The sequence below is a fragment of the Daktulosphaira vitifoliae genome, unplaced genomic scaffold (assembly GCF_025091365.1).
Source record: "Daktulosphaira vitifoliae isolate Bord-2020 unplaced genomic scaffold, ASM2509136v1 Scaffold_4, whole genome shotgun sequence".
NCBI lineage: Eukaryota > Metazoa > Arthropoda > Insecta > Hemiptera > Phylloxeridae > Daktulosphaira > Daktulosphaira vitifoliae.
In genome coordinates this window covers 31,379,168-31,403,726 of record NW_026099575.1, presented here as the reverse complement: position 1 = coordinate 31,403,726, position 24,559 = coordinate 31,379,168, and the positions used below count along the sequence as shown (strand labels likewise).

The 24,559-nt window shown below is 24.8% G+C and overlaps 3 protein-coding genes and 1 long non-coding RNA gene across 4 annotated transcripts in view; 2 read left to right on the top strand and 2 right to left on the bottom strand.

The window, feature by feature from the left end:
• The window catches only part of LOC126906416 (uncharacterized), a 177,185-nt gene that overhangs the window by 19,141 nt on the left and 133,485 nt on the right, over window positions 1-24,559 (top strand). The window lies entirely within an intron of this gene.
• On the bottom strand, window positions 1,179-4,818 carry LOC126906401 (uncharacterized). Its single transcript, XM_050687004.1, has 8 exons — window positions 4,538-4,818; window positions 4,312-4,465; window positions 4,050-4,241; window positions 3,761-3,964; window positions 3,540-3,693; window positions 2,688-2,829; window positions 2,458-2,624; window positions 1,179-1,612 (listed from the first exon to the last, which is right to left on the bottom strand). The coding sequence occupies exons 2-8, from the start codon at window positions 4,391-4,393 to the stop codon at window positions 1,375-1,377; spliced, it is 1,179 nt and encodes a 392-aa protein (XP_050542961.1). The 5' UTR covers window positions 4,394-4,465; window positions 4,538-4,818; the 3' UTR covers window positions 1,179-1,374.
• LOC126906405 (E3 ubiquitin-protein ligase RING1) lies at window positions 5,010-7,367 on the top strand. Its single transcript, XM_050687009.1, has 3 exons — window positions 5,010-5,336; window positions 5,411-6,027; window positions 7,001-7,367. The coding sequence occupies exons 1-3, from the start codon at window positions 5,140-5,142 to the stop codon at window positions 7,204-7,206; spliced, it is 1,020 nt and encodes a 339-aa protein (XP_050542966.1). The 5' UTR covers window positions 5,010-5,139; the 3' UTR covers window positions 7,207-7,367.
• LOC126906387 (ribonuclease Z, mitochondrial) lies at window positions 9,954-23,955 on the bottom strand. Its single transcript, XM_050686968.1, has 14 exons — window positions 23,671-23,955; window positions 23,419-23,605; window positions 17,021-17,187; window positions 16,248-16,396; window positions 14,633-14,875; window positions 13,605-13,749; window positions 12,079-12,239; window positions 11,931-11,987; window positions 11,807-11,864; window positions 11,378-11,587; window positions 10,983-11,301; window positions 10,747-10,927; window positions 10,440-10,666; window positions 9,954-10,160 (listed from the first exon to the last, which is right to left on the bottom strand). The coding sequence occupies exons 1-14, from the start codon at window positions 23,877-23,879 to the stop codon at window positions 10,023-10,025; spliced, it is 2,451 nt and encodes an 816-aa protein (XP_050542925.1). The 5' UTR covers window positions 23,880-23,955; the 3' UTR covers window positions 9,954-10,022.

The window sequence follows — 24,559 nt, the reverse complement described above, 5'->3', positions numbered from 1 at the left end:
TTATATCAAATGAAAGGGAAATATCTAAGGTTTCAATACAAAAAAATATTATTTTTATTTGTTCATTTTTGAAAAAGTTATGGCAGTTTTAAGTACAAAAAACATCCCGATAAAATGTAATTTTTATCGCAAACATTACATTTTTTTTTAAATTTTCGACAGCCATTTGCACATAGAAGATAAGATGTCGGGACAAATTTTTTTTTTTCATTTGATAGTATATAACATAACCTTTAATTTGATATATGTTTAAAGGACGCAGTATTTCCGGAACACTTTTAAAAGTTAAGTTGAAAAAGTTCTATTTTTTATACAATATTTCAAGTTTTGAACGAGCCCTGTATAAGGGGAAATTGTCCAATTTTAATAAAAAGTATGTCAAATGAAAGATGTACTTATAATTTATTTAGAAAAAAATAATTTGTGCTGATAATTACATTTTTCGAAAAGTTATAGCACTTTTAAGTTGAAAATTTAAAATCGAAAATTTTAACACAAAAATAGTGTTTTTTTAACTACGGCAGCCGTTTACATGTAGAAGATAAAGTGTCGGGACAAATTTTTTATTTTTTATTTTGTAGTACATAAAATAAGCTTTAATTTGATATATTTTTAAAGGACGCAGTATTTCCGGAACATTTTCAAATATTAAGTTGAAAAAGTTAGTTTTTGTAAAAAAGTTGCTATTTTAAATCCCTCCCAATAAGCAGGTTGTGATAGATTTAAAAAAAAATGATATCAAATGAAAGGGAAATATCTAAGGTTTTAGTATAAAAAAAAAATATGTTGATTTATTTATTTTTGAAAAAGTTATGGATGTTTTAAGAAAAGAGTGAGAAAAATGACAAAATTTACCGATTTTTAAATTTGTAATTTTTTTGGATATTTCCCCCATTTGCGGGGAACGAGGGAATTTTTTTCAATTTTTAAGGGTAATGTCTCCAACTAGATACGATTTGTGATCTTTTGACGTATTTTTGAAAGAAATCGGTCCAGTGAGAGCTGAGAAAAAGTGGCAACAGACATAAAAAAAACACAGTAAAATTAATACCTTCTCAGCTTCGCATCGAAGCTAAAATTAATTTACCTTAAACAACTATTGAACAAATTTTATTTTTTTTAAACTTTTAACATAATGTTGAGCAAAATTGTGGATAAGGAAACAAAAATGTACTACATTAAAAATTTATAAAAATTTATTATTTTTAAAAATATGCAATGTTATTAGTTAACATAATGTATATAAAACTATAAAAAAATTTTAAATTAAAAATAATAAATACACAACTATACAATATAATATAAGAAATAATATACATAAAGAATAATTACATTTATTTATTTTTAAATTAAACAGATTAATAAAAAAATTGTTTAGAGCTCTGTTGTTATTTCGTCTTGTGGCCTAAAACCAAGAGTAAAAAAGTCATCTTCATCTGTAGTCGTTGAATAACAATTGTATGGTGGAATTTCAGCATTCCATTCAGCAACTAACATACTTTTAGATGCATTAGCATCTAATAAAGAAAAAGATGCAGGACTAGTAGATCGACCAAAACTAGGTACAGATTTTTCTTTTAGCATAATAACTTCATCATTCTCATCATGATGCCTATAAAATAAATAAAAATGAATAAAAAACTCTAATATTATTGATACAAAATATTCTATACAGATTAGGGTGGCCCTCAAAAATCGAAGGTCTTTTTTTTTTACGCTACCCCTTAATTTTTTTTTTAATGGTCAAAAAAATGAACTGTGTAAAATTTGGGACCGATCCGTTAAGGTTAACCCGTGCCCCCGGGCCTATTAAGTTGAGTCGAAGAGTCAAATTTAATAGAAATAACTGATCTATGTCTCATAACTTTTTTTTCTCTTAACTTAGAATTATAAAAGTAAAACTCAAGTAAAGGAAATTTTACAAGAAATTCAAAAATAATAACTTCAATGTTGTTTTCTCAATAAATAGCCCACAAAAACACTACATACAGTAAAAAACATGTAAAAGTCTTAAAATACGTTATAACTGATTTTGTTGATTTTTAATTATTTATTTTCATTTTATTTTTTGGAAAACGCATATTCATTTAAAAAAAGTTTCTAGAAGTTTAATTTTTTATGCCAAGTACGATAATTATATTAGATTTATTATTTTATGGAAACAACATTGAAGTTATTATTTTTGAATTTCTTGTAAAATTTCCTTTACTTGAGTTTTACTTTTATAATTCTAAGTTAAGAGAAAAAAAAGTTATGAGACATAGATCAGTTATTTCTATTAAATTTGACTCTTCGACTCAACTTAATAGGCCCGGGGGCACGGGTTAACCTTAACGGATCGGTCCCAAATTTTGCACAGTTCATTTTTTTGACCATTAAAAAAAAATTAAGGGGGTAGCGTAAAAAAAAAAGACATTCGATTTTTGAGGGCCACCCTAATACAGATGGTTAAATTACCTATTATGATCGCTATAATTTTCATCAAATACAGAGATGGCTAACTGTTTAATTCGAGATGGTGATGATGATGATGCAGATAGAGGCCTGTGTTTTTTATTGCTAGAAAATGTCGTTAATTGGATTGGTATATCACCAAAGTGCTCATCTCTATTTAATTGGTGAATCTGTTAAATAAAGAAAATAATTAAGATAAAATCATAAAACAGTACTTTTTAATTTTAACTTACTATTATTGGATATTGTTTTTTATATCGTTTTAGTACTCTTTCACCCCAAGATAATAATGTCTCCCAATCAGGTGGAGGATTTATAAAACAGTCTTCTTTATTCAATAAGATTAAAATTCTGGATAAATCTTTCAACACGGGCCTTAAAAAATCAAACATATAAATATTGGATTCTTTAGGTATTAATAATATACAAAAGAACAATTTTATAAAATCAAGACTATTCCAAAAGGAGCACGTAGGAATATTACATACACCCATTTAACAAATTTTATTCTTCTATTTGATAATTTTTAATAAGAGGCTACTATCAAAAAAATACTACACATTTTTTCAGAGAATTAAAAGAAATTTTCAGTTGATAAAATAACTTTTACGCCCCACATATTTTTAGCATTGAGATGGCTTTGCACAAAATTTATTTTGTAAAGTTTATTATTTCAATTATTTTTGTGTTTTGTTAAGAAAGTCTAATAAGATAAATAATCAGGTAATTAGAATTATCAAACAAACTTTTTCTTAAAAGTTAGTTAATTTGAGTTTATTTAAAATGAAATTATGATATTTTAATACAAGATTATAATTTTAATAGACTTCATTATGTTTAGAAATATCTCTGATAAAAATCAGTTTAAGATAGTTGTAAACATACATTTAAGAACATTTTAAATACATAGAAAATGCTTAAATTGATTTTTGTAAAACATATTATTAAAGGTCTAACAGATATATTAAAAAAAAAAAATTGAATATATAACTTTAATTTATGTAGCATTAACATTTTGCTATAATGAATTAAGTTTTTTATGTTATATTTATAAAAAAAATATTTAACTAGTAGTGAATTTTTACCTATAGGCTTGTATAGCAGAATGTTGTCGACTAGGACCTTGTAACTCACGTACTTGTCTCCTAGTTTCATTTAACATACATAGAAAAATATTAGCATCAGAACGCAAATTTTTCAATTGTTTGAAAAATTCTAATCTATCATAATCATCAATTTCTGTAAAATACAATAAAAAAAAAAGGTAAAAATATATTTTTATTCCTATTAATAGCAAAGGCAATACCTTGACTTTGGTGAGAACTACTATTCAGAGGTCCTAAACTAGGTGACATACAAGTTTTTGATCTAAAATTAGTACATTTCTTAAACTTAATAGTAATTCCCACAAGGAATAGAATTGTAACACATATAAGAAATCCTATAACAGTTCCAACAAGAATAGCAACAGTTTGGCCTGATAATTTTATGTTTCCAATTAGAGTTTTATCTGAAAATAAATATTTAATTATTACTATTTTTATTTTTAACCACTTAAAAATTGGAAAAAATTTTACAGTAAAAATAAAAATAACCTGTTACTGAACATATACGACCCATATGGTATTCATTTGTTGACCACATAAATTCATACCCTGATGGACAAGCATCAGCACATTGACCCGTAGCAACAATTAAAACTTTTTTACATTTCTTACAGATTCCATCTATGCTACATTTCAAACAATCCGAACTTGTATTATTACATCTGTTTGTTTTGCTATTATCTACAAAAAAAAAAAACACTTAAATGTTTATCATAGAAATACTAAATAAGTCACACAAAATAAATTTTACCAGGATATGATATTGTTGTTTGGATAAAAAACAACAAAGAAGTGAAAAATATCAGCCATACTTTTTTTTGAATTAAGATCATTATGTTTTCTCATTGTTGTTTCCCAATATTCTGATGTTGAATATACATGCTATTAAGGGTACAACCATTCCACTAAAATATTAAGTAAATTAATAAAATTCATAATTTTTTTTTATATTAATAAATCTTAAAAATGCTAAGTACTTTAATATTTTTTAATTATTAACTTTCATTAGTTAACAATCTTTGGTAAAACTAAATTCTTCATAATTCCAAATGTTTTATTAAGTAAACAAAACAAGCCAAAAACAATGACATTTTATTACTGGAAAATATAAAAGTTAATCATAATTTACTGAACTATTATTTAAAATCAGCATATACACAGACAATAATGCCTGAAAACTAAGTGATAAAAATTGTCAGTAATAAAATAATGCAATAACAGTTATACTATGCCTACTATGCAGTGATCAGTCACAACGTGTTAAGAAGTTCTAAATACTCATAGAATCAGATAAATGATCGTAGACAAAATGCATTTGATGAATTACTTGAGATGCTGTATGTGAAGATCACATAAAAATTCTCCAATCACGGGTTCGCACTATTTTAAAAGAACCATATTAAGTTGGCCACTCTGTAAATGGTAAATAATAACAAATAATGCATTTCGGTCAGAACGATAAAATTTGATAATATTAGTAGTGACAAAACAAGTAGATCCTGTATTGGAAACGCGTTTAATAAATTTAGCTACTTAAAAGTTTTTATGTAAAAAAAACTTTAAAAAATTTATTGGCAATATGGCGTCAGCAGATCCAATGGGGTTGAGTAAAACTTGGGAACTCTCACTATATGAGCTACACAGAACACCACAGGAAGCTATAACTGACAGTACAGAAATTGCTGTATCCCCTCGAAGTTTACATAGTGAGCTTATGTGTCCTATATGTTTAGACATGCTGAAAAAGACAATGACTACTAAAGAATGTCTTCACAGGTAATTATTAGATCTTGCTGTAGTATTAATAAAGTAAATGATTACTAATATTATGGTTATTATATATTATATAGGTTTTGCTCAGATTGTATTGTAACTGCACTAAGATCAGGAAATAAAGAATGTCCTACTTGCAGGAAGAAACTTGTATCAAAACGATCATTACGGCCTGATCCAAATTTTGATTTACTAATTTCCAAAATATACCCTAGTCGAGATGAATATGAAGCACATCAAACTAGAGTATTAGAAAAACTAAATAAAAGTCATAGTCAAGCTAATTTAGTTCAATCAATCAATGAAGGAATAAAAATTCAAACTCAAAATCGCCTTCAACGCACAAAAAAAAATCAACAAGATGAACAAAATGAAAGTAGTTCAACTTCGACTCCAAAGCCTCCTTCTAATAGTGCAGGCCCTGTTAAAGACAATGTTACTAGAACTGTAGTTCAAGCAAGAGTAGCTAAGAAAATTAAATCTGTGATGATATCTGAAAATGATGGACCAGCATCTTCATCTATAGATAGATCAGATATAACCGAAGGGGATAGTTCATCAAGAGGTACAACATTGGATGAAATCGAATTGGTATTTAAACCTCATCCAACTGAAATGGGAAGTGATAATCAATTAATTAAAGTTCTCAAAGAAAATTCCATACGATATATTAAAACTACAGCTAATGCTACTGGTAAAAAAATAATATACTATAAATTCTTCTTGCTAATTTTTTAAGGTTAAAGATATTATGATACAAAAAATAATTTTTGATAATTTTAGATATCTAATTGATTATTCAAAAAGTAATTCATATAAATTTATGTGTAGACGTATAAATTGTATACAGAAGTACAAAAGTTTTTAATTATATATTACTTGTGACTTTTGATAGAATGATCGAGTATTATATTAAAAATTAATTCCTTTAAATTAAATTCATATATTGATACAATTTGAAAAATGTCTACATTCCCTATACATTTTATCAGTTTTTTTTACCTTAAGTATTTTTTTAAGGAATGTAGCAAGTTATGGAATTTGGTACTTAATACATTATTATTAGATTCAATAATTTTTCTTTTGTTGGCAAACTCACTAATTTCAAGTTATCACATATCAAACTCATTTGTTTTTGGTTGTTTATAAATCTTGAAATTTTAGAAATTCAAATTTTCCTTGGTAAATATTTTTAAAACTTTACACTACTTGCTTCTAGAAATAATTTATGTAATATATAATGCTGGATTTACTTGAGCGATATCGCTCCAATAACAGTTGAGTATTTGTTTCCACAAATTTATAAAAAAAATTGCATCATAAAACAAATATTTTTTAGCTTCGAATTAAAGAAAATGAAATGTATTGGTTTAATAAAATATTCGGGTTGATAATTTTTCCAAGTGCCCCTACTCTTTATCTTATTTATTTTATGAAAATTTTTATTTTTGCTTAAGCTTTAAAAAAGATTATTTTTAATTTAAAATTAAATATAAAATATTTAATTTGTTGTAAATTATGTTTTTATAATGATAAAGTCGTTTGAAATTAATCATTTTTATTAATTGTTCCAATATTAAGGTAAAAAAAAAAAAAATTGTTTTCTATCCCTGATTTTGCAACTTAAAAAACATTAACATGTGACTTTTTTTTTTATAATTCTTTAGTTGATCATTTAAGTAAATATTTAGCTATGAGATTAACATTGGACATTGGTTCAGAACTACCAGACCGAGCACTTAATTTTATGATTTATGTTGCACCAAGCGCAGGTCAATTTGTTCCATTAAATGGTAATCAGACATTACGACAAGTTCATGACAAATTTTGGAAGGTTAATAAACCATTAGAAATGTTTTACTCTTTTAATTAGTTAAAAAATATTTATTCATTAAAATAAACAATTTGTCTTACAGATTTTTTTTAATCTGATGTATACTTCAATTGATTTTTATTTATACTATTAAATTTAATGTTTTAACTTAGGTGTGTTATAACTCTTGTAATAAAAAAAATATTTTTAGCTTAAAATTATTTTTTGCTTGGTTTTTTTTATAGTTGTTTGTTGTAAATATATTTTATCACATTAACATAGAATGATTTCATTGTATTTTAGTGCATAAAAGTATACATACTTTTAACTGAGTCTTTAGTTAAGAATTTAAAATTTAATAAGTGTTGACATAAAAACATTGTAAACCAAAAAAATTATTGAAAAATATTTTATTTAATAAAATTTAATTAAAAAAATTTTTGTGGGTAAATTTGTACACATATATATATATATGTTAATATATATTTGATTTCCATAAACAGTTTAAATAAATTAGTTAAGTACTTTCAGATATCTTTAAAAAATTAGGTGCGTTAATATATGACAACATGTAAACTTACAATAAAAGTATTTACAGCCCTAGATTAATATGGTGGGGGACGTGCCCCCTAAGACCTATGGATGCAAGAGACCTATTTGAAATTTAAAAAGTTAAATTAAGCAAATTTATTAAAGGAACTTACCTTATAACCCTGATTTTTAAAGTGCATTTAAAAAGTATATCTGACATGTTAGTTTAATTATTTTGTCTATAGATGAAATATTCTTTTAAAAATAAATGTTAAATATTATTTTCCTAAAAAGGGTTATTATTAGTTTTATGTACTTAAAAACATGCATATAATTGAGAATTATTCTTTGAGTTATAGATATTTAAATACTTTAAATAGTTAAGTGAAAACTACCATAATATATCATATTTATCAAGGACTGTAGTAGAAAACTGCTCATACCATTTACCCACTCTAAATATTAATATTCCTGTAACTCAAAGAATTTTTATCATAATTTTTTTTCTATAAAAAGATCAAATAATGGATAACTTATATCATTAAAAAATACTAGAAATATGGTTTGGATAAAATTCAAAAATAAAATAAATGTTAAAGATATTAAAATGTTAAGTAGAACAAAGGTATAAACATTTTAAAATAATAATAGAACAAGGAAAAAAACGCTTTTCTGGGAAAATTACTTAGCGTGCTCGGAATTTTCAAATTTTTTTTTTCAACGAAAGTACTCGGTCACCAGACTCCGGGAAAATTATTAGCGAAGGTCGGAAAATTTTTGACGCTCGGCCGCGAGCGTGTTAAAATTTCGACCGTTTTCGAGAAAAACGCTCGCTGACGCCAGCGTTTTACAACTTAAGGTTTGAAATTATCATCAGACTCGCCCAATGACATTCCTAAGATATGATGAAATCAATTCAATCCGTTCATTTTTCACCGTTTTACGAGCTTTTTTTTTTTTTTAAGTCCACGCGCATGGTTGTATTATGCGCAGTGATTCATTTCTGCTAATACGTATTATGAAACTTAATTTTATGGTGTATTATGTATTATTATTAGGACACTATTTTGCAATTGCCCTATTTTTATCAAGGAATGTTATATATAAATTTCATGACGTTATAATTATTTAAGTTTGTACTTTCATTATAAGAACAGTACTAAGTACAGAGTTAATAATTTTCTTTTTTCTCATATATGATGTATGAGACTATGATGTTCATCGTTAAATCGCAGTTACCAATATATTTATCAAAATTAAATTTTTATTTTTATTTGTAATATTAATTTTAATTTAAATTTAATGTGTGCCACTTATAATAACCTGCTAAATTTTTTTAAATTATTCTATAATATAAACACAATTATTATAATTAGATTATTAATAATTTTTGTGTACAACAGGGGTGTATTTAAGAGAGATTGGCCCCTCCTTCAACAAGCGCTATCAATATTTTTTTAGGCAACTTCTAATATATAAGGACCTAATGTCCTTTTTTTCATCATTACTTTAATTTTAGCAAAAAAATTTCTATAACATGTTTAACAAAGTAAAAAATATTAAATTTCCTCCTAAAATAATTTTTGAATAGGCCTAAAGGGAATACCTCATTAAGAGGCTTCAACCTTATACCCAATACATTTTACTATATTCTCTTTTTGAATTTTCCTGATGTAATAATAACATTTTTAGATATAGTTTTCTATAGTTTTCACTGATTCTGAAGTAATATTTTTTCTGAAAAATACTTATCGTGCCCGGCGTAGCCGGGTACTTCTACCGGAATCAGTGGCCTACTGATGATGACGGCCCGAAGAGGCTTACGCGCCGAAGGCGCGTAAGGCTCGAAGGACCCCGGGTCTGAGGCGGAGCCCCAGCTAGGCGGAGCCCCAGCTAGGCGGAGCCTAGTTTTAAAATATCAAGAATCATGCTGTTATAAACATATATGTTTATGTGTGTGTGTGTGTATATATAGAAAATTATTATTATATTACTAAACTAAAAAGTATTTAATATATTGCCACCTTCAATGAAAAGAGTTACAACTACATATTTTCAATTTTTTGATTATTACATATTTTGATAGAACATGTTTTTTCTATATTCCCATTAAGTGACTGCATACATTTTTTTCACCAATTGGATCAGAAATCATTAGATAGTACAAATAATTATACATAAATCATTTAACATTTTAAATGGCTCTTCTGTACAATTGTAGAAATGATAGTTACAACCTTACTTATCAAAGATAAAGATGTATAAAAATCACTTAATAATGTAAAAAAATTATTATTTTTTATTATGTGTTCTAAAATAAATAACAAAAATATTAATTTATGATTTTACATAAGAGCTCGAGATTTTTCTTCTCTTAATTTTAATTTGAAACACTTTGCTTCCATTTCTTCAAAATGTTCTGAAAATATTATCTTGAGCGCAGGGTATAATAATGGTAATTTATGTAGATCACTTGGTGTTATCTAAATTTATAATCAAATCAATAAGCAAAGTATATAAAATATAAATAAAGTATGATTAAACAACTTTATGATAAAATTGTTAGCTCCGTATCTGTCTGCAAATTTTTACTTGAATTTTTACAGTCATCAAAAAGCTTATTATTTTTTTAGGAACAACACGTAAAAAAAAATATTTCTTTTACATTTTTGATACTTGTGCAAGTTCCAAACATAATTTATCTCAAGTTATTATTAGAGATATACAATTAATAATCAAATAATAAGAAATAAATATATTACCTCCATGTTATCAAATGCTATTCCAACATTTTCAGGAAAGTCATTACTTGCTATGTAAGGAATTTTTGCATAACGTTGACTAAAATGTGTTAGAAGTATAAATTTAGCATTCATTTTTCTACCAATATTTATAGCTTGAGACATTGTAGAATGCATTTTTTTTTTTGCTTCGGATAGCAATTGATCTTCCATAGTTGCTTCATGTATAAGAAGATTACAATTTTTTCCTGAACAAATGAATGAAAACTTAAATTTTATTCATTAACATAAATTTATAAAATAATAAATGTTAATTTTTAATACACACCCAATTTTACTAAAGAATCACAAGGCATTGTGTCACCAGAATATGTTACTTTCCAGTTATTTTTATGGGTAAATGAAACTCCAAAAGCATTAGGACAATGTCTGACTAATGTAGTTTCAATACTTTTCATGCTAGTTTGTTTCAATAAATTTCCATTAATTGTATTTTGTGACTCAAAATCCTACATATTTAATAATTAAGAAATATATATATTTTTAAAATAATTTATACAATACCAAATCTGCATTTGAAATTAATTGAAACTCTGTGTTCAACTCAGCAAACCGTCGATGATAAAAATTTAACCAAGTCATAATTTGCATTGGAGCCAAAAGATATACTGGTTGATGATCAAATGCAATTAATCCTTTTTTTTTTAAATTTTGTAAAGCGCTAAAAACTCCAATTAAACCAATATGATGATCGGCATGTAAATGTGAAATATAAATGGCTTTTAGATCAGCTAATACTTTTTCAGTACCAGATAAACCAAAATGCCTAACTAATTGACCATATGTTCCTTCTCCACAATCTAACAGCATACATTCACTATGACTAAAATAGATATAAAAATTTATTTTGAATGAAATTTATATAATTCAGTAGAAATACAAATAATAAAAATTATTACTCAGTATACACTAGTATACCACTAGTATTTCTTGTTTTACTTGGTATACAAGATCCTGTACCAAGAAATGTTATCTTTGGATACGTATTTGAATCTATAAGAGTAGCATTTGAAATACTTTGTTTCACTTTTTTTATTACCTTATCAAATCCTTCAACATTTAATGTTTCTGCTTTAAATTCGTTTATATTTAAATTTAGTGTATTTGAACTGGAAAAATATTAAATGTTCATTCAATTTTACACAATTTACAGACTACCCATTAATTGACATAAAAAAATTATATTAAAAAAAATGTTAAGAAGATCAACTAAAACAAAGTCACTGGGATTACACAATTTCTATAAAATATAAAATTAGATTAAGTATCACTGATGCCAATTAATCTACAAGAATTTAATATGTATATTAAATTTAGATAATTCTTACTCATCAATATCCCGTTTTGGTCTTAAATTGAATATCAAATTAGTTTTGCCTTTTATCACTGTAGATATATAGTAAAAATAAAATTAAAGTAAAATAATAAAATACTGTGATTTAATTTACATACCATTTGTAAAATCACTAGAACTTTTATTAATGCAGTTATTTGAACTCCCTTTAAGAACTAAAAATAAAAATGGAAAATTTATTATTATATATTTTATTTATGATGCTGTTATTACTTTCTTAAAAAGATAATAACAGAAGTATCTTACTGGGTATTCCATTATCTTTGAGTAAAGGGAAAATTTTTTCATCTAACATATTTAGCTTATACTGTATTCTATGAATAGCAGTACTTCCTAAACACTTATTTTCATTGTTTAATAATAAATGGTAAGTTTCAGAAGGAAATAAATCCATCCACGCTCGATACCTAAAAATATAGTTTTTTAGAGTTTATTGTTTAGTTATACATGGTTAATTATAGGTGTTAAACTTTTTAGTAAATCTTTCAAGGCTTATTTTAAAAAACTTAATTCTTATGATTCAAAATAGTAAAATTTGCATGTAAAACTAACTTTGTCAAACTTAACATTTGAAAATGTTCTGAAATACCAAACACCTTTAAATATAACTTAATTTTTAAAAAAAATATCAACTCTGGTACTTGTTATCTATGTGTAAATGGATGTCAAAGTTAAAGAAAAATTTATGATTTATGTGTAAAATTCAGAAGTTATACGAATTATTGTACAAACATTTCTTAAGGTGGATTATATTTATAATTTAGTGTATATTCTAATGTCATAAAATAAGGTTATTAGATGGGGACCACACTTCTTTATTCCCAATTTTTTTTTTAACTTTCTTTGTGTGCATTTTTTTATTGATACATTTAAAGATGATGATGTTAATCAATTATTTTATTTTTGTCAATCAACAATTATATGCTCTACTCAGGTCTTCCATTTTACAACTTAAAGACTTATAACAGCTGTCCTCTGGTACATAATAAATACTGTTCTTTACCACTGAGACATAAAAATACTAACTGTTAATGAAGATCCTTAAGATAAATAGAAAAAATTTCACACAAAATTATCACATCACACAATTTCTTTCATCAACTACATGTCGTCCCACTCATTTCTACAAAACATTTCTCACAGATTAACAAGAAATTAGTTTAGAGATTTACTTTAGATCTTAGTCAAATAATTATAATTATATATATATATATATATATATATATTAATTGAGTTTATTACTAGACAGTTTCCTCATCATGTTATTTATATTATTGTTATCAATATATAATGATCATTGTTACTTATTGTTTTTGTTAATTAATAGATTATAATATAATAATAAAAAAAATAAAATAAAAATGTTTAAGATCTTATTTTCCTACACTTTTACAAAAATTAATGGTAAATATATTTATTAATTGGATATATATCCAATCATAATTTAGTTAAAGAGCTCAATACAAAATAAGATGATTTCATTTTTAAAAATTTTTAGATTTTAACTTCCTAAAATTTTTTAACATGCATACTACTAGAAAATTTTACTATATTTCTCATATAGTTTATTGTAATTATATCATTGATAGATATAATCATTTTTTATTTTTTTTGAATTAAGAACCATCACAATATGATTTTATAAAGAATAAAATTACCTTGTTTTTGCATAGAGGCTGTCAATTACAATTTTGAAGATTCAAATTATTTTTATTATTACTGACTAGAAATTACTAGTAATTATTTAACATTTTCTAATAAAATTTATATACCTTGAATTACTTCGTACTTCTGCTGAAGAAAAATGTACAACCATAAATGCAATATCATCTTTGTTAGAAGCATTTTTTTGATGTTTTACAAAAATTGATTCATTAAATAAGGCATCTATATAGCTTTCATCTGGACATTCAACAACTAAAATAATATAAAAGGTAAAATTACTACATTTGCTAGTAACTTAATGTAGTAGTATTTTATAAATAGATTCATACTATTTTCTTAATTATAATTACAAATACTATTTATTTTAACTTAACTTCTATGAAAGTGTTTTAGTTATGACACCAAATTTTAGTTGATTATAAAAAATAAAATTTTTGATTAAAATTAAAATTTTTGTTTCTTATTATAAATAATACATAATAAGTAATAATAGACAGTAGTAGTATAAAAAATGGTAAACTAATAAAAAAATATACATTAGAAAAAATTAGACTTTAAAATTCCAGAAAATTGAAAAAAGAAACTTAGCACAGTGAGCTCACAACATAGTTGGTAAAAGTATAGATGACTTTATCTTACAGTTATTTACATAATTTTATCATAAAACTCTTTAGTACAAATCTGTTAAATTTCACAATAATTTGTAGTTTCACAATTTCTATATTTTTAAATTTCACTCAAATATAAATGTTTGTTAAATCATTTGGCTTAGTAAAAAATATTTTTTAAATTAATTTTTTTATGTATGATATTTTTTATTATTATGGCAGATATTTTATAATAAAATAATACTTGTTGGGAGGGTTCTTCATTAGCATTGTAACACATTATGTTCCAGAACATGTTCAAAAATTAAGTTTAAAGAAAATGTTTACAAGCATGTTTATAAGCATGTTTACATGTTTTTTTTTCAAAAAAATTAAAAAAGTATATCAATTGAAGCTTATTGTCTCTAGTGTAGGTCTTTTAAAAATTTATTTAAGTCAGAGTAATTTTGAAAAAAAATTATAGCAAGATGAAAAAAGTGACAATTTTTATTGACATTTTCTGATTATTGGCTTTACGCTAAGATTACCAATAAAAACAGGTCCTGGATCTTCAGGGGATGTAACATCACTAGATTTAACTTCTCTTCCATCAGGCAAAATTATATCTTTACCAGATTTTAATTGCCCAAGTAATGGCCCAGGTGGAACATTGTATTTGACACATTCATTTAAATCTAAAATACCAGGTTTTGGTTTTAGGCGGCATACATATGACATAGCTGTATGGTTTATTTTATCAATGGGATAATCACTCATGAATTTCTTTTCATCTAAAATAAAATAATACATATTTTCATAAATTAATTAAAGAAACATTATAACTACTATTTTAAATTAATAATACTTTTAAGTCTATATTGAATTTCTATAAAGCATACAATTTTTGAAATTATTGAATTTTATCAACTAAAAGAGCTTTAAAACTAACTTTCAACGATGATAGTATTAAATTAAATTTTAAAATATACAATATTTGTTCACTAATCAAAATATAGTAATTTTTAAAAATAATTTATAATATGGGGAGTTATAATAAAATTGTATTATAAATTTAATAGGACATGATTTATTTCATAAATTTCAATACAGCATATAGTATACAGTAGGATGGATCAAAAAAAGTTGATCATTGAAATTTTAATGAGAATCCTTTTAACTTTATTTTATACATTATATTAGACATTTTGTGAAAATATGAGATTTCTAAAAATATTTTACTGTTAATTTATAAATCAAAAATTTCTCTTTAACTCATATATATTATATAAAAATCTATTTAAATAGAAAACCATCTAGAATAAGTATATTTTTTATTATAAAAATATTTCACCACATTTACAAAATTAACTTTTGATAATATTTCATCATAAATCTTAAAATAGCAGCAAACAGATTTTGATTTTTTAATAATAACAATTCAAATTACTTACTTAGAATTTATAATATTTATTAAATTTAATGATGCATACGAGATGTGTTAAAAAAATAATGGGAAATTTCATTTTTTGAAAAAATTGTTTATTTATTTGTAATCTTTCATTTCTTTCAATTTTTCCACGTTTTCATCGGTTGTTGATGTGCTTCATCTCAAACGTCTTCAACGTCTTTATCTTGGAAATTTTTATACCACTTATTTTACTCATGGCAGACTCACCATAGGCCTTTGTTAACATTTCACAAACTTTGTTATAGTTGATTTCATTTTTTACACATTATTTGATATAAATCCTTTGATCCATTTTTTTAAACAAATAAAAATCACTGAGTTCATAAAAACATGTCTAACCTTAACAGCTGCCACTGACAAAGTAAAAAATGAATTAAGATGAAAATTTTATCCTATTTCAGAGATATGTGTACTATCATTGTGAAAATATTGTTTGATAATTGGACTCTCCAAACACACAAAATTTTAAAAATCCTGTTATTTTATGAACACACCTTGTATATTTAATAAATAATATTGCATTTAAAAATACAATAAAAAATTATAATAACTTTGTAATATTACTTAAAGTAGGAACATTAATGAATAAAAACATGGTAAAAATAATTATTCAAATAAATATACCAAGATTATAGTATTTAAATGTATGTTTTTCTATGCTTCACTAATCAATACATAGTAAAAATATTATTCACCAGTTTTAGAATCAGATGCACTCCGTTTACGTTTCTTTTTTTCCTTTTTATATGAGTTATTTATATCATCATAATCATAATAATTAGTATCATCTTCAGAAGAATTATCTAAGGCTTGTAATTTAAATGTGTTATCAATATTAATTGAACTAAAATGATAAAAAAAAATTAAATTTTTAGACATAGACATTCACTTTTAATAAAGAAAAATAACCATTGCAATTCCCAAATCAAGAATTTTTTTTTATCATTTTCTCTCATCAATAGTCTTTAAATATAAACATTTATTTAGAGATCCGAAAATTAGAAAATTTACATAATATTTTGTATATATTTTGGAATATTAAAGTTGATATAATGATGAAAAAAGGTATGCAGTTTATTATTTTTTATTTTTACCGATTCTATTGATATATATTTTATTGAACAATAACAAATTTTTCTAAGAAAATCTCTAAAAAAATGGCAATTAATTCAATTATTAAAAAGTTATTAAAATTAAAAATATTACAGTTCTTTTTTTTCTAGAGACAAAAATTTTAAAAATAAAATTTTTATAATCAAAAATTTATAAATCATTTTGAGAAATTACAGCGAAATGGTATTTGGATGAGAATTATAAGTTATCAATTAAATCCATTCCATCATATATATATATATATAGTTTCAAGCCCAGAAATATTTAGCAAATATAAATTTTATTATATAGACTTTTCTCTTTTTTATTATCACTACTCATTTATCCTACACAATGATATAAGTAAATGCATTACTTGTCTGACAGTGACAAATAACTCTTTTCACTCTTGTTGGAAAATAAAGGTATATAATTTACTGACATTGCATTATCTTCAAATTGTGTCAAAGGGTTACTTTTACTTTCTATTATTTTGAGATCACGTAATATAATAAAACGTTTGGTAGCCACAAACAATTCTTCCTAAAAGAAATAAAAATAAAAATTTTGAAATTTATAAAAAATAATTGATTTTAGTTCTATAAACTTTTGGACTAGTACTTTGAAAGTTATAAAAATGATGTTAGAAATGTCTAAAATGTTGTCTAGAAGTGAGATGTGGTTATTGTTATTTTTTTTATCACTAGTTAATTCCAGGCCGCACACATTTTTCCACCTAGGTATAAAAATGTTAATAACTTCCAAATTACTGGTCCAAAAATTGTTATCGACCAATCATTTTCTTAATTAAATCATTATCTCTTAAATATGCTAGTTAACTGTATGATGCTATTAAAAAAAATTAAGTTGATACCCTTTTAAGACAAATATATGGATTGAATAAAAAAATTGATGGATTATTCCAAAAGCTACATGATCTGCTAGTTCCTTATTAATATCCTGATTAAGATAAAGTATGTCGAATGAAAAATGGATATAAATATTATTTCTCATAAAAAAATTGTGTTGATCCATACACTTTTCAATAAGTTATAGCATTATAAAGTTAAAAATGTAAAAAATAAAATCGAGAATTTTTACACAAAAAAAGCCATTTTTACCATGAAAACCAAATGAAGTCCGAAATTTTTTTTTCCATGATAAAGTATATTACATTAGCTTTAATTTAACATATATATAAAAGTGTCAGACTTTTCGGAACACTTTCAAAAATTAAGTTGAAAAAGTTAATTTTTTGTAAAAAAGTTACCATTTTGAAACCCTTCCTGTGGGCAGGTTTAGGCCAAATTTATAAAAAAAAATACACCAAATGATAGGTAAGAACATTATGTATCTATTAAAAAAAAAATTATGTTGATTTGTTCAATTTTGAAAAAGTTATGGCAGTTTTAAGTAAAAAAAATTTCAAAAATTAGCGATTTTTAAATTTGTAATTTTTTTGGATGTTTCCCCCATTTGATAGCCATTTGCGAATAGAAAATAGGTCGCCGGGAAAAATTTTTTTTTTTAATTTTATAGTACATGACATAAGCTTTAATTTAACATATGTTTAAAGGACGCAGTATTTCCGGAACATTTTCAAAAGTTAAGTTGAAAAGTTAGTTTTTGTAAAAAAGTTGCTATTTTAAATCCCCCCCAGTGAGCAGGTTAAGTGTTAGATTTTCAAAAAAATGATAGGTAAATATCTAAGGTATATATAAAAAAAAAATTATATTGATATGTTCATTTTTAAAAAAGTTACGGCAGTTTTTAGTAAAAAAAATTGGAAAAATTTCTAAAATTAACGATTTTTAAATGCCCCCTGTGAGCAGAATAAGTGTTAGATTATCAAAACAAAAATGATATCAAATAAAAAGAAATTACCTAAGGTTTCAATATAAAAAAAACACATCATAATAAAATTAATATCTTCTCCGCTTCGCATCGAAGCTAAAATATTATTTTGATTTGTTAATATTTGAAAAAGTTATGGCAGTTTTAAGTACAAAAAACATCCCGATAGAAGGTGATTTTTATCGCAAACATTACAATTTTTTTATTTTATTTTATAGTACATAAAATAAGCTTTAATTTTATATATGTTTAAAGGACCAGTATTTCCGGAACACTTTCAAAAGTTATGTCGAAAAAGTTCTATTTTTTATACAATGTTTCAAGTATTGAACGCCCCCTATATATGGGGAATTGTCCAATTTTAATAAAAAGTATGTCAAATGAAAGATGTACTTATAATTTATTTAGAAAAAAATAATTTGTACTGATAATTACATTTTTCGAAAAGTTATAGCATTTTTAAGTTGAAAATTTAAAATTGAAAATCGAAAATTTTAACACAAAAACAGCGTTTTTTTAACTACGGCAGCCGTTTACATGCAGAAGATAAGGTGTCGGGACAAATTTTCAAAAATTAAGTTGAAAAAGTTAGTTTTTGTAAAAAAGTTGCTATTTTAAATCCTCCCCAATGAGCAGGTTAAGTGTTAAATTTTCAAAAAAAATATATCAAATGAAAGGGAAATATCTAAGGTTTTAGTATAATAAAAAATTATGTTGATTTATTTATTTTTGAAAAAGTTATGGAAGTTTTAAGAAAAAAAAGTGAAAAAAACGGTAGCACAGTGGGCTCGAGGCACCGCGTGGACGAGGCATAGATGGGACAAGTATGATGATATCTGACAGTGATTAAAATCACTATCATAAGAATCGCTTCGATGCAAATCTGTAGATAGTGTTTCCTTTAGAAAAATTGGCGGAATAGAGCAGATAAAATAAATGATAGTCACAAAAAAAATATCTTCTCAGCTTTGCATCGATGCTAAATCTTAAAATATAGTAAAATAATTTTAATACGAATAAGAAATTTCTTCTTGCAAGGGGCGACTAAAGTAATGGGATCATTGATCTTTATTGAAGTTATTGAATCTAAATGAAATAAAAATCAAACGAGTTAAAAATTTATACTAACTTAAAAAGAATTTAAGAAAAAATACAAAAAATTCATTGCCATACGCGGGTTGGAACCTTGTAACCCAAGCATGTAAAACATAAGTTTTACCAACTCAGCAACCGTACTTTGCTACCATTGGCAGAAAAAATTGGCTATTTAAGCTAGTTCAAATTTCAAAATTATTTTTCTCGACTTAAAAAAAGCAAACAAATTTAAATAAGTTTAACTTTCTATGCTATATTAATTTTAATTTATATAATATTTATGAAAATCTGTACTCCCCTTGTCAGGTATTTTAAAATAAAATAAAATACAAAACCCAGAATTTTAACACAAAAATAGCAAATTTTTGAGTACGGTAGTCATTTTTACCATGAAGACAAATCCAGAGGTCAAATTTTTTTTTTCAAATTAAAGTATATTACATAAGCTTTAATTTAAGATATATATAAAAGTGTCAGTATTTCCGGAATACTTTCAAAAATTAAATTGAAAATATCTTAGTAACAATACACATGTTTAAAGTTTTGACCCCCCTTGTTAAAGGGATATGATCCGATTTACAAAAAAAACGTGCCGGATAACAGGGGTATATAAATATTTATTATAAAAAAAGGCATAGATGGGACAAGTATAGATGATATTTGACAGTGATTAAAATCACTATCATAAGAAACGCTTCGATGCAAATCTGTAGATAGTGTTTCCTTTAGAGAAATTGACGGAATATTCTAAGATCAACATCAACTCTTATTTCTTTAATTATATCCTGATTAGTAGTTCTTTGATTTTAAAATATAATATATGAATAAATACTAATTATAGTTTTTAAATTTAGTATGAAATTAAAAAAGTAAAAAAAATTTAATAAGTTTAATTTCTCATGTCTTATGACCTTTATTCTATGTCAATTAAATTATATAATATTCATGAAAGTCATATAATATTCTCCTAATAAGATATTTTAAAATAAAATAAAATACAAAAGCTAGAATTTTAATAGAAAAATAGCATATTTTTGAATACGGTAGCCATTTGCGCATAGAAGATAGGTCGTCGGGACAAATTTTTTTTTTTCATTTTATAGTACATAAAATAAGCTTTAATTTGATATATGTTTAAAGGACGTAGTATTTCCNTATAAAATAAGCTTTATTTTGATATATGTTTAAAGGACGCAGTATTTCCGGAACATTTTCAAAAATTAAGTTGAAGAAGTTAGTTTTTGTAAAAAAGTTTTCAAAGTTTGAACNGTTAGTTTTTGTAAAAAAGTTGCTATTTTAAATCCCCCCCAGTGAGCAGGTTAAGTGTTAGATTTTCAAAAACATGATTTAAAATGATAGGTAAATATCTAAGGTATATATAAAAAAAAAAATTATATTGATATGTTCATTTTTAAAAAAGTTACGGCAGTTTTTAGTAAAAAAAATTGGAAAAATTTCTAAAATTAGCGATTTTTAAATTCGTAATTTTTTTGGAGGTTTCCACCATTTACGGGGAACAAGGGATTTTTTTTTGAATTTTTGAGGGTAATATCTTCAACTAGATACAATTTGTGATCTTTTGACATATTTTTCATCAAAATCGGTTCAGTGAGAGCTGAGATTAAGCGTATACAGACACAAAAGAAAAAAAAAAAAACACATAGTAAAATTAATACCTTCTCAGCTTCGCATTGAAGCTAAAAATAACTGATAAATTAAAAAATATATGAAACTAAAAATACTAAAAAAAATTGTTTTAACATTATTAATTAGAAGCATTATATTAAGAGAAATAGAGTGGGTATTTTAAAAAGAATCACTCTGTACAATTAAGTTAATAATTTAGCAATTGTATAATCATGGAAGAAATAAAATCAAGCTGTTTTTATTAGATTGCAAAGAATGCCTTAAAAAATTCTTGTAAGACCTTCTACAATCAAAGTGTGATTATAATGTAAAATTTTTTTTCCTGATAATTTTTTGTAAAATTGTTCAGAAACATCAAATCTGATGCAGTTATCAAAGCGCCATTTTTACTTTGAAAATTTATAACCATAAATCATATTCCTGATTTATTAGCTATTAATTACTTTTTAGGATCATCCTTTAGTTAATAGGAGTGTCAACTTTATTTTTTCAAATGGCAATTATGTACATAATAAACTAGCTTATTTAATAGATAATAATCTAATTAGAAAAATAACAGGTCTATAACAATTTTTAAACCAGTATTTTAAAATTTATTAACAAATTTAAGTTATGACAGGTGGTGAGAGGAGTGGATACAAATATTTTTATCACTAGTTATTTCCCAGGTGTAATCTTCCTTCAGCCAAAAATGAGAATAACTTCTGAAAAACTGGTCTAAAAGCTGTTATCTACTAGATATTTTCTTAATTAGATCATTTCTACTTTATAATCTAATTAAATCCTGTAAGACATTGGATTAAGTGTGGGTTGTTAGAGTAGAGAGAAGCATCTGGTGTGTTATGCGATAAAAGAATTACAATGAGGTTGAAAGGTAAATTCTATAAGACTGTAGTGAGACCAGCTATGATGTATGGTTCATAGTGTTGGGCAGTTGACAAGAAAGTAGAGCAGAGAATGAAATGCTTAGATGGATAAGTGGAGTGACTAGAGAAGATAGATAGGGAACAAACATATAAGGAGTATAAGTGTTACGTCAATCATAAATAATATGAAAAAAAATAAACTTAGATGTTATGAAGAGAGAGGAATTGTAAGCGGTAGGAACAGTTATAGAAATGAATATTGAAGGAAGAAGAGGTAAAGGAAGGCCAAAAATGAGATGGAGGGATGTAATTGAATGAGATATGAGGACGGCTGATGTGAGCGTAGATGATGTGAGTGATCAAAACAAGTGGAAGTTTAGGATAAGGGTTGCCGACAACAAGTAGTTGGAATTAAGGTAAGGAAAAAAAAAGAAGAAGATAATCTAATTAAATATGTATGTTGCTATTTTAAAAAATAAAATTGACACTCCTAGACATTCCATAAGGAATGCTTCTAAAAATAATTTGGAGATAATAAATAAAAAAATACTATAATTTAAAAATCAAAATTTGTTTTTTAATACTATATTTATTCTGTGAATAATTAAGTAGTTTATGACAAACTGATCACTCTATATACCCGGATTATCCAAGAATCCTGTTAACAAAACTGTTTCTTGTAATTTATTAATTTTTTTAATATGTGATATAAAATGACATAACAAAAATATTTTAATTTTCTATGTTATTGTAGATTGAAATTAGGAGATATAGAACAAAGAATCTAGGAATCTGAGCTGTTACCTAAATTCATGGATAATCTGAAAATATAATAATCTAATAGTTTAAATCTGGGATACAGACAATTCAGATATTAATGAATTCTAGATCAATACTTATAAATAGATTTTATATGTTTAGGCATAAAACATAAAGTCTATTTTATTGCAGACTTTTGTATGTATTTAGTCCCTACAAAAATTATCTGAAATGAACATTTTTATAATGATACTAAAAATAAAAATGTTCATACATAATATGTAACTCTATAACAATATTAATTTTTTAATTGAGAACACACAGTAATATTTTTAAATAATATCAATTATGGTGATTTTTATGGTTCAAATAATGATGAAAACCAACTAGACCTAGGCATGAGTTCTTTTGCTTGAGAAAAAAATTACATAAGTTCTATTAAAATAATTTTTACCAAATCAATGAAAATTGTAAGGTTTTTTTTGACTATATTAAAAAAAATTTAGAATAGTTAATTACACCTAATAATTTACAATATTTGAATTTTACTTACTAATCCTTTAGGGCCATGGAGTTCAATTTTTGGCACACCTACATCTTGGAGAGTTAATGCCAATCCTGGTAATCCACCAATATTTTTCCAATCTGAATGAGTGATGAATACATGTTCTAATTTAGATAACTTCATTTTATGTTCATGAGCTAACCTTTGCGTCCCTTCCCCACAGTTAAACAAATACCTAAACAAATAAATATTATATCTACTACCTGACAATAAACAATAAAAAAATGTGATGCTATTTACCTGGAATGATCGGTAAATAAGTACAAACATCTTGGTGCGCCATCAGCTCCACTACCTAACACTTGAAACTTAACAATACCTGGAGGAAATTTTGATTTTCCTTTAGCCTTTATACGACTTTGTTTGACAACGGCTTGATGAATACTGCTCTTATCCATTTGAATAGTAAAATTCAATAAATTACATTTAATTTTCGCCAATTTTAACATATCATAAATAAAAAACCGCCAACCTTAGCGAAAAGGACACATTTTCTGTCAAAACAACAATGATATGTTATATTACAGATAAACGTGTCTGATAAAAGATAAAGAAATAAAAAGAACCATAGACCATATACCATAGACTAATTAAATATATTTTTATATTAAGATAAGATAAGATCTTAACTATTCTGCGACTAAAGTAAACAAAATTCCTAGATCCTCTGTCAACTTCATTCATAATTTTTTGTAATTTAATATGTTTTGTAACTACTTTGTTTAAGAATCAAGGATGTTTTGAAGCAAATAATTCGGAGGAAATTGTCTTTACCAAACGAATAATTATTTATATATTGTGTGACCATTTTATATGCCTTTTTTTATTTATCTCATATGTTATTAAAATTTTACCACGTTCAGAAATAATTTATTTTAAATTCTGGATATTTATTTTTATTTAAACTAAAAATGCTTACTAGTTAATTTCCTAAAATTTTACCACGTTCATATATAGTTCAAATAAAATGAACACATTCCATCACTGATAATAATATACAGGGTGATTTTTTTATCATAACCCACTCAATTACTTATAGAATAATAATAATTTGATTTTTTTTTTTTTTTTTGATTATTTTTAGTTACACATTATTCTTGAATTATTAACTATGCAATACTTTTTAAAT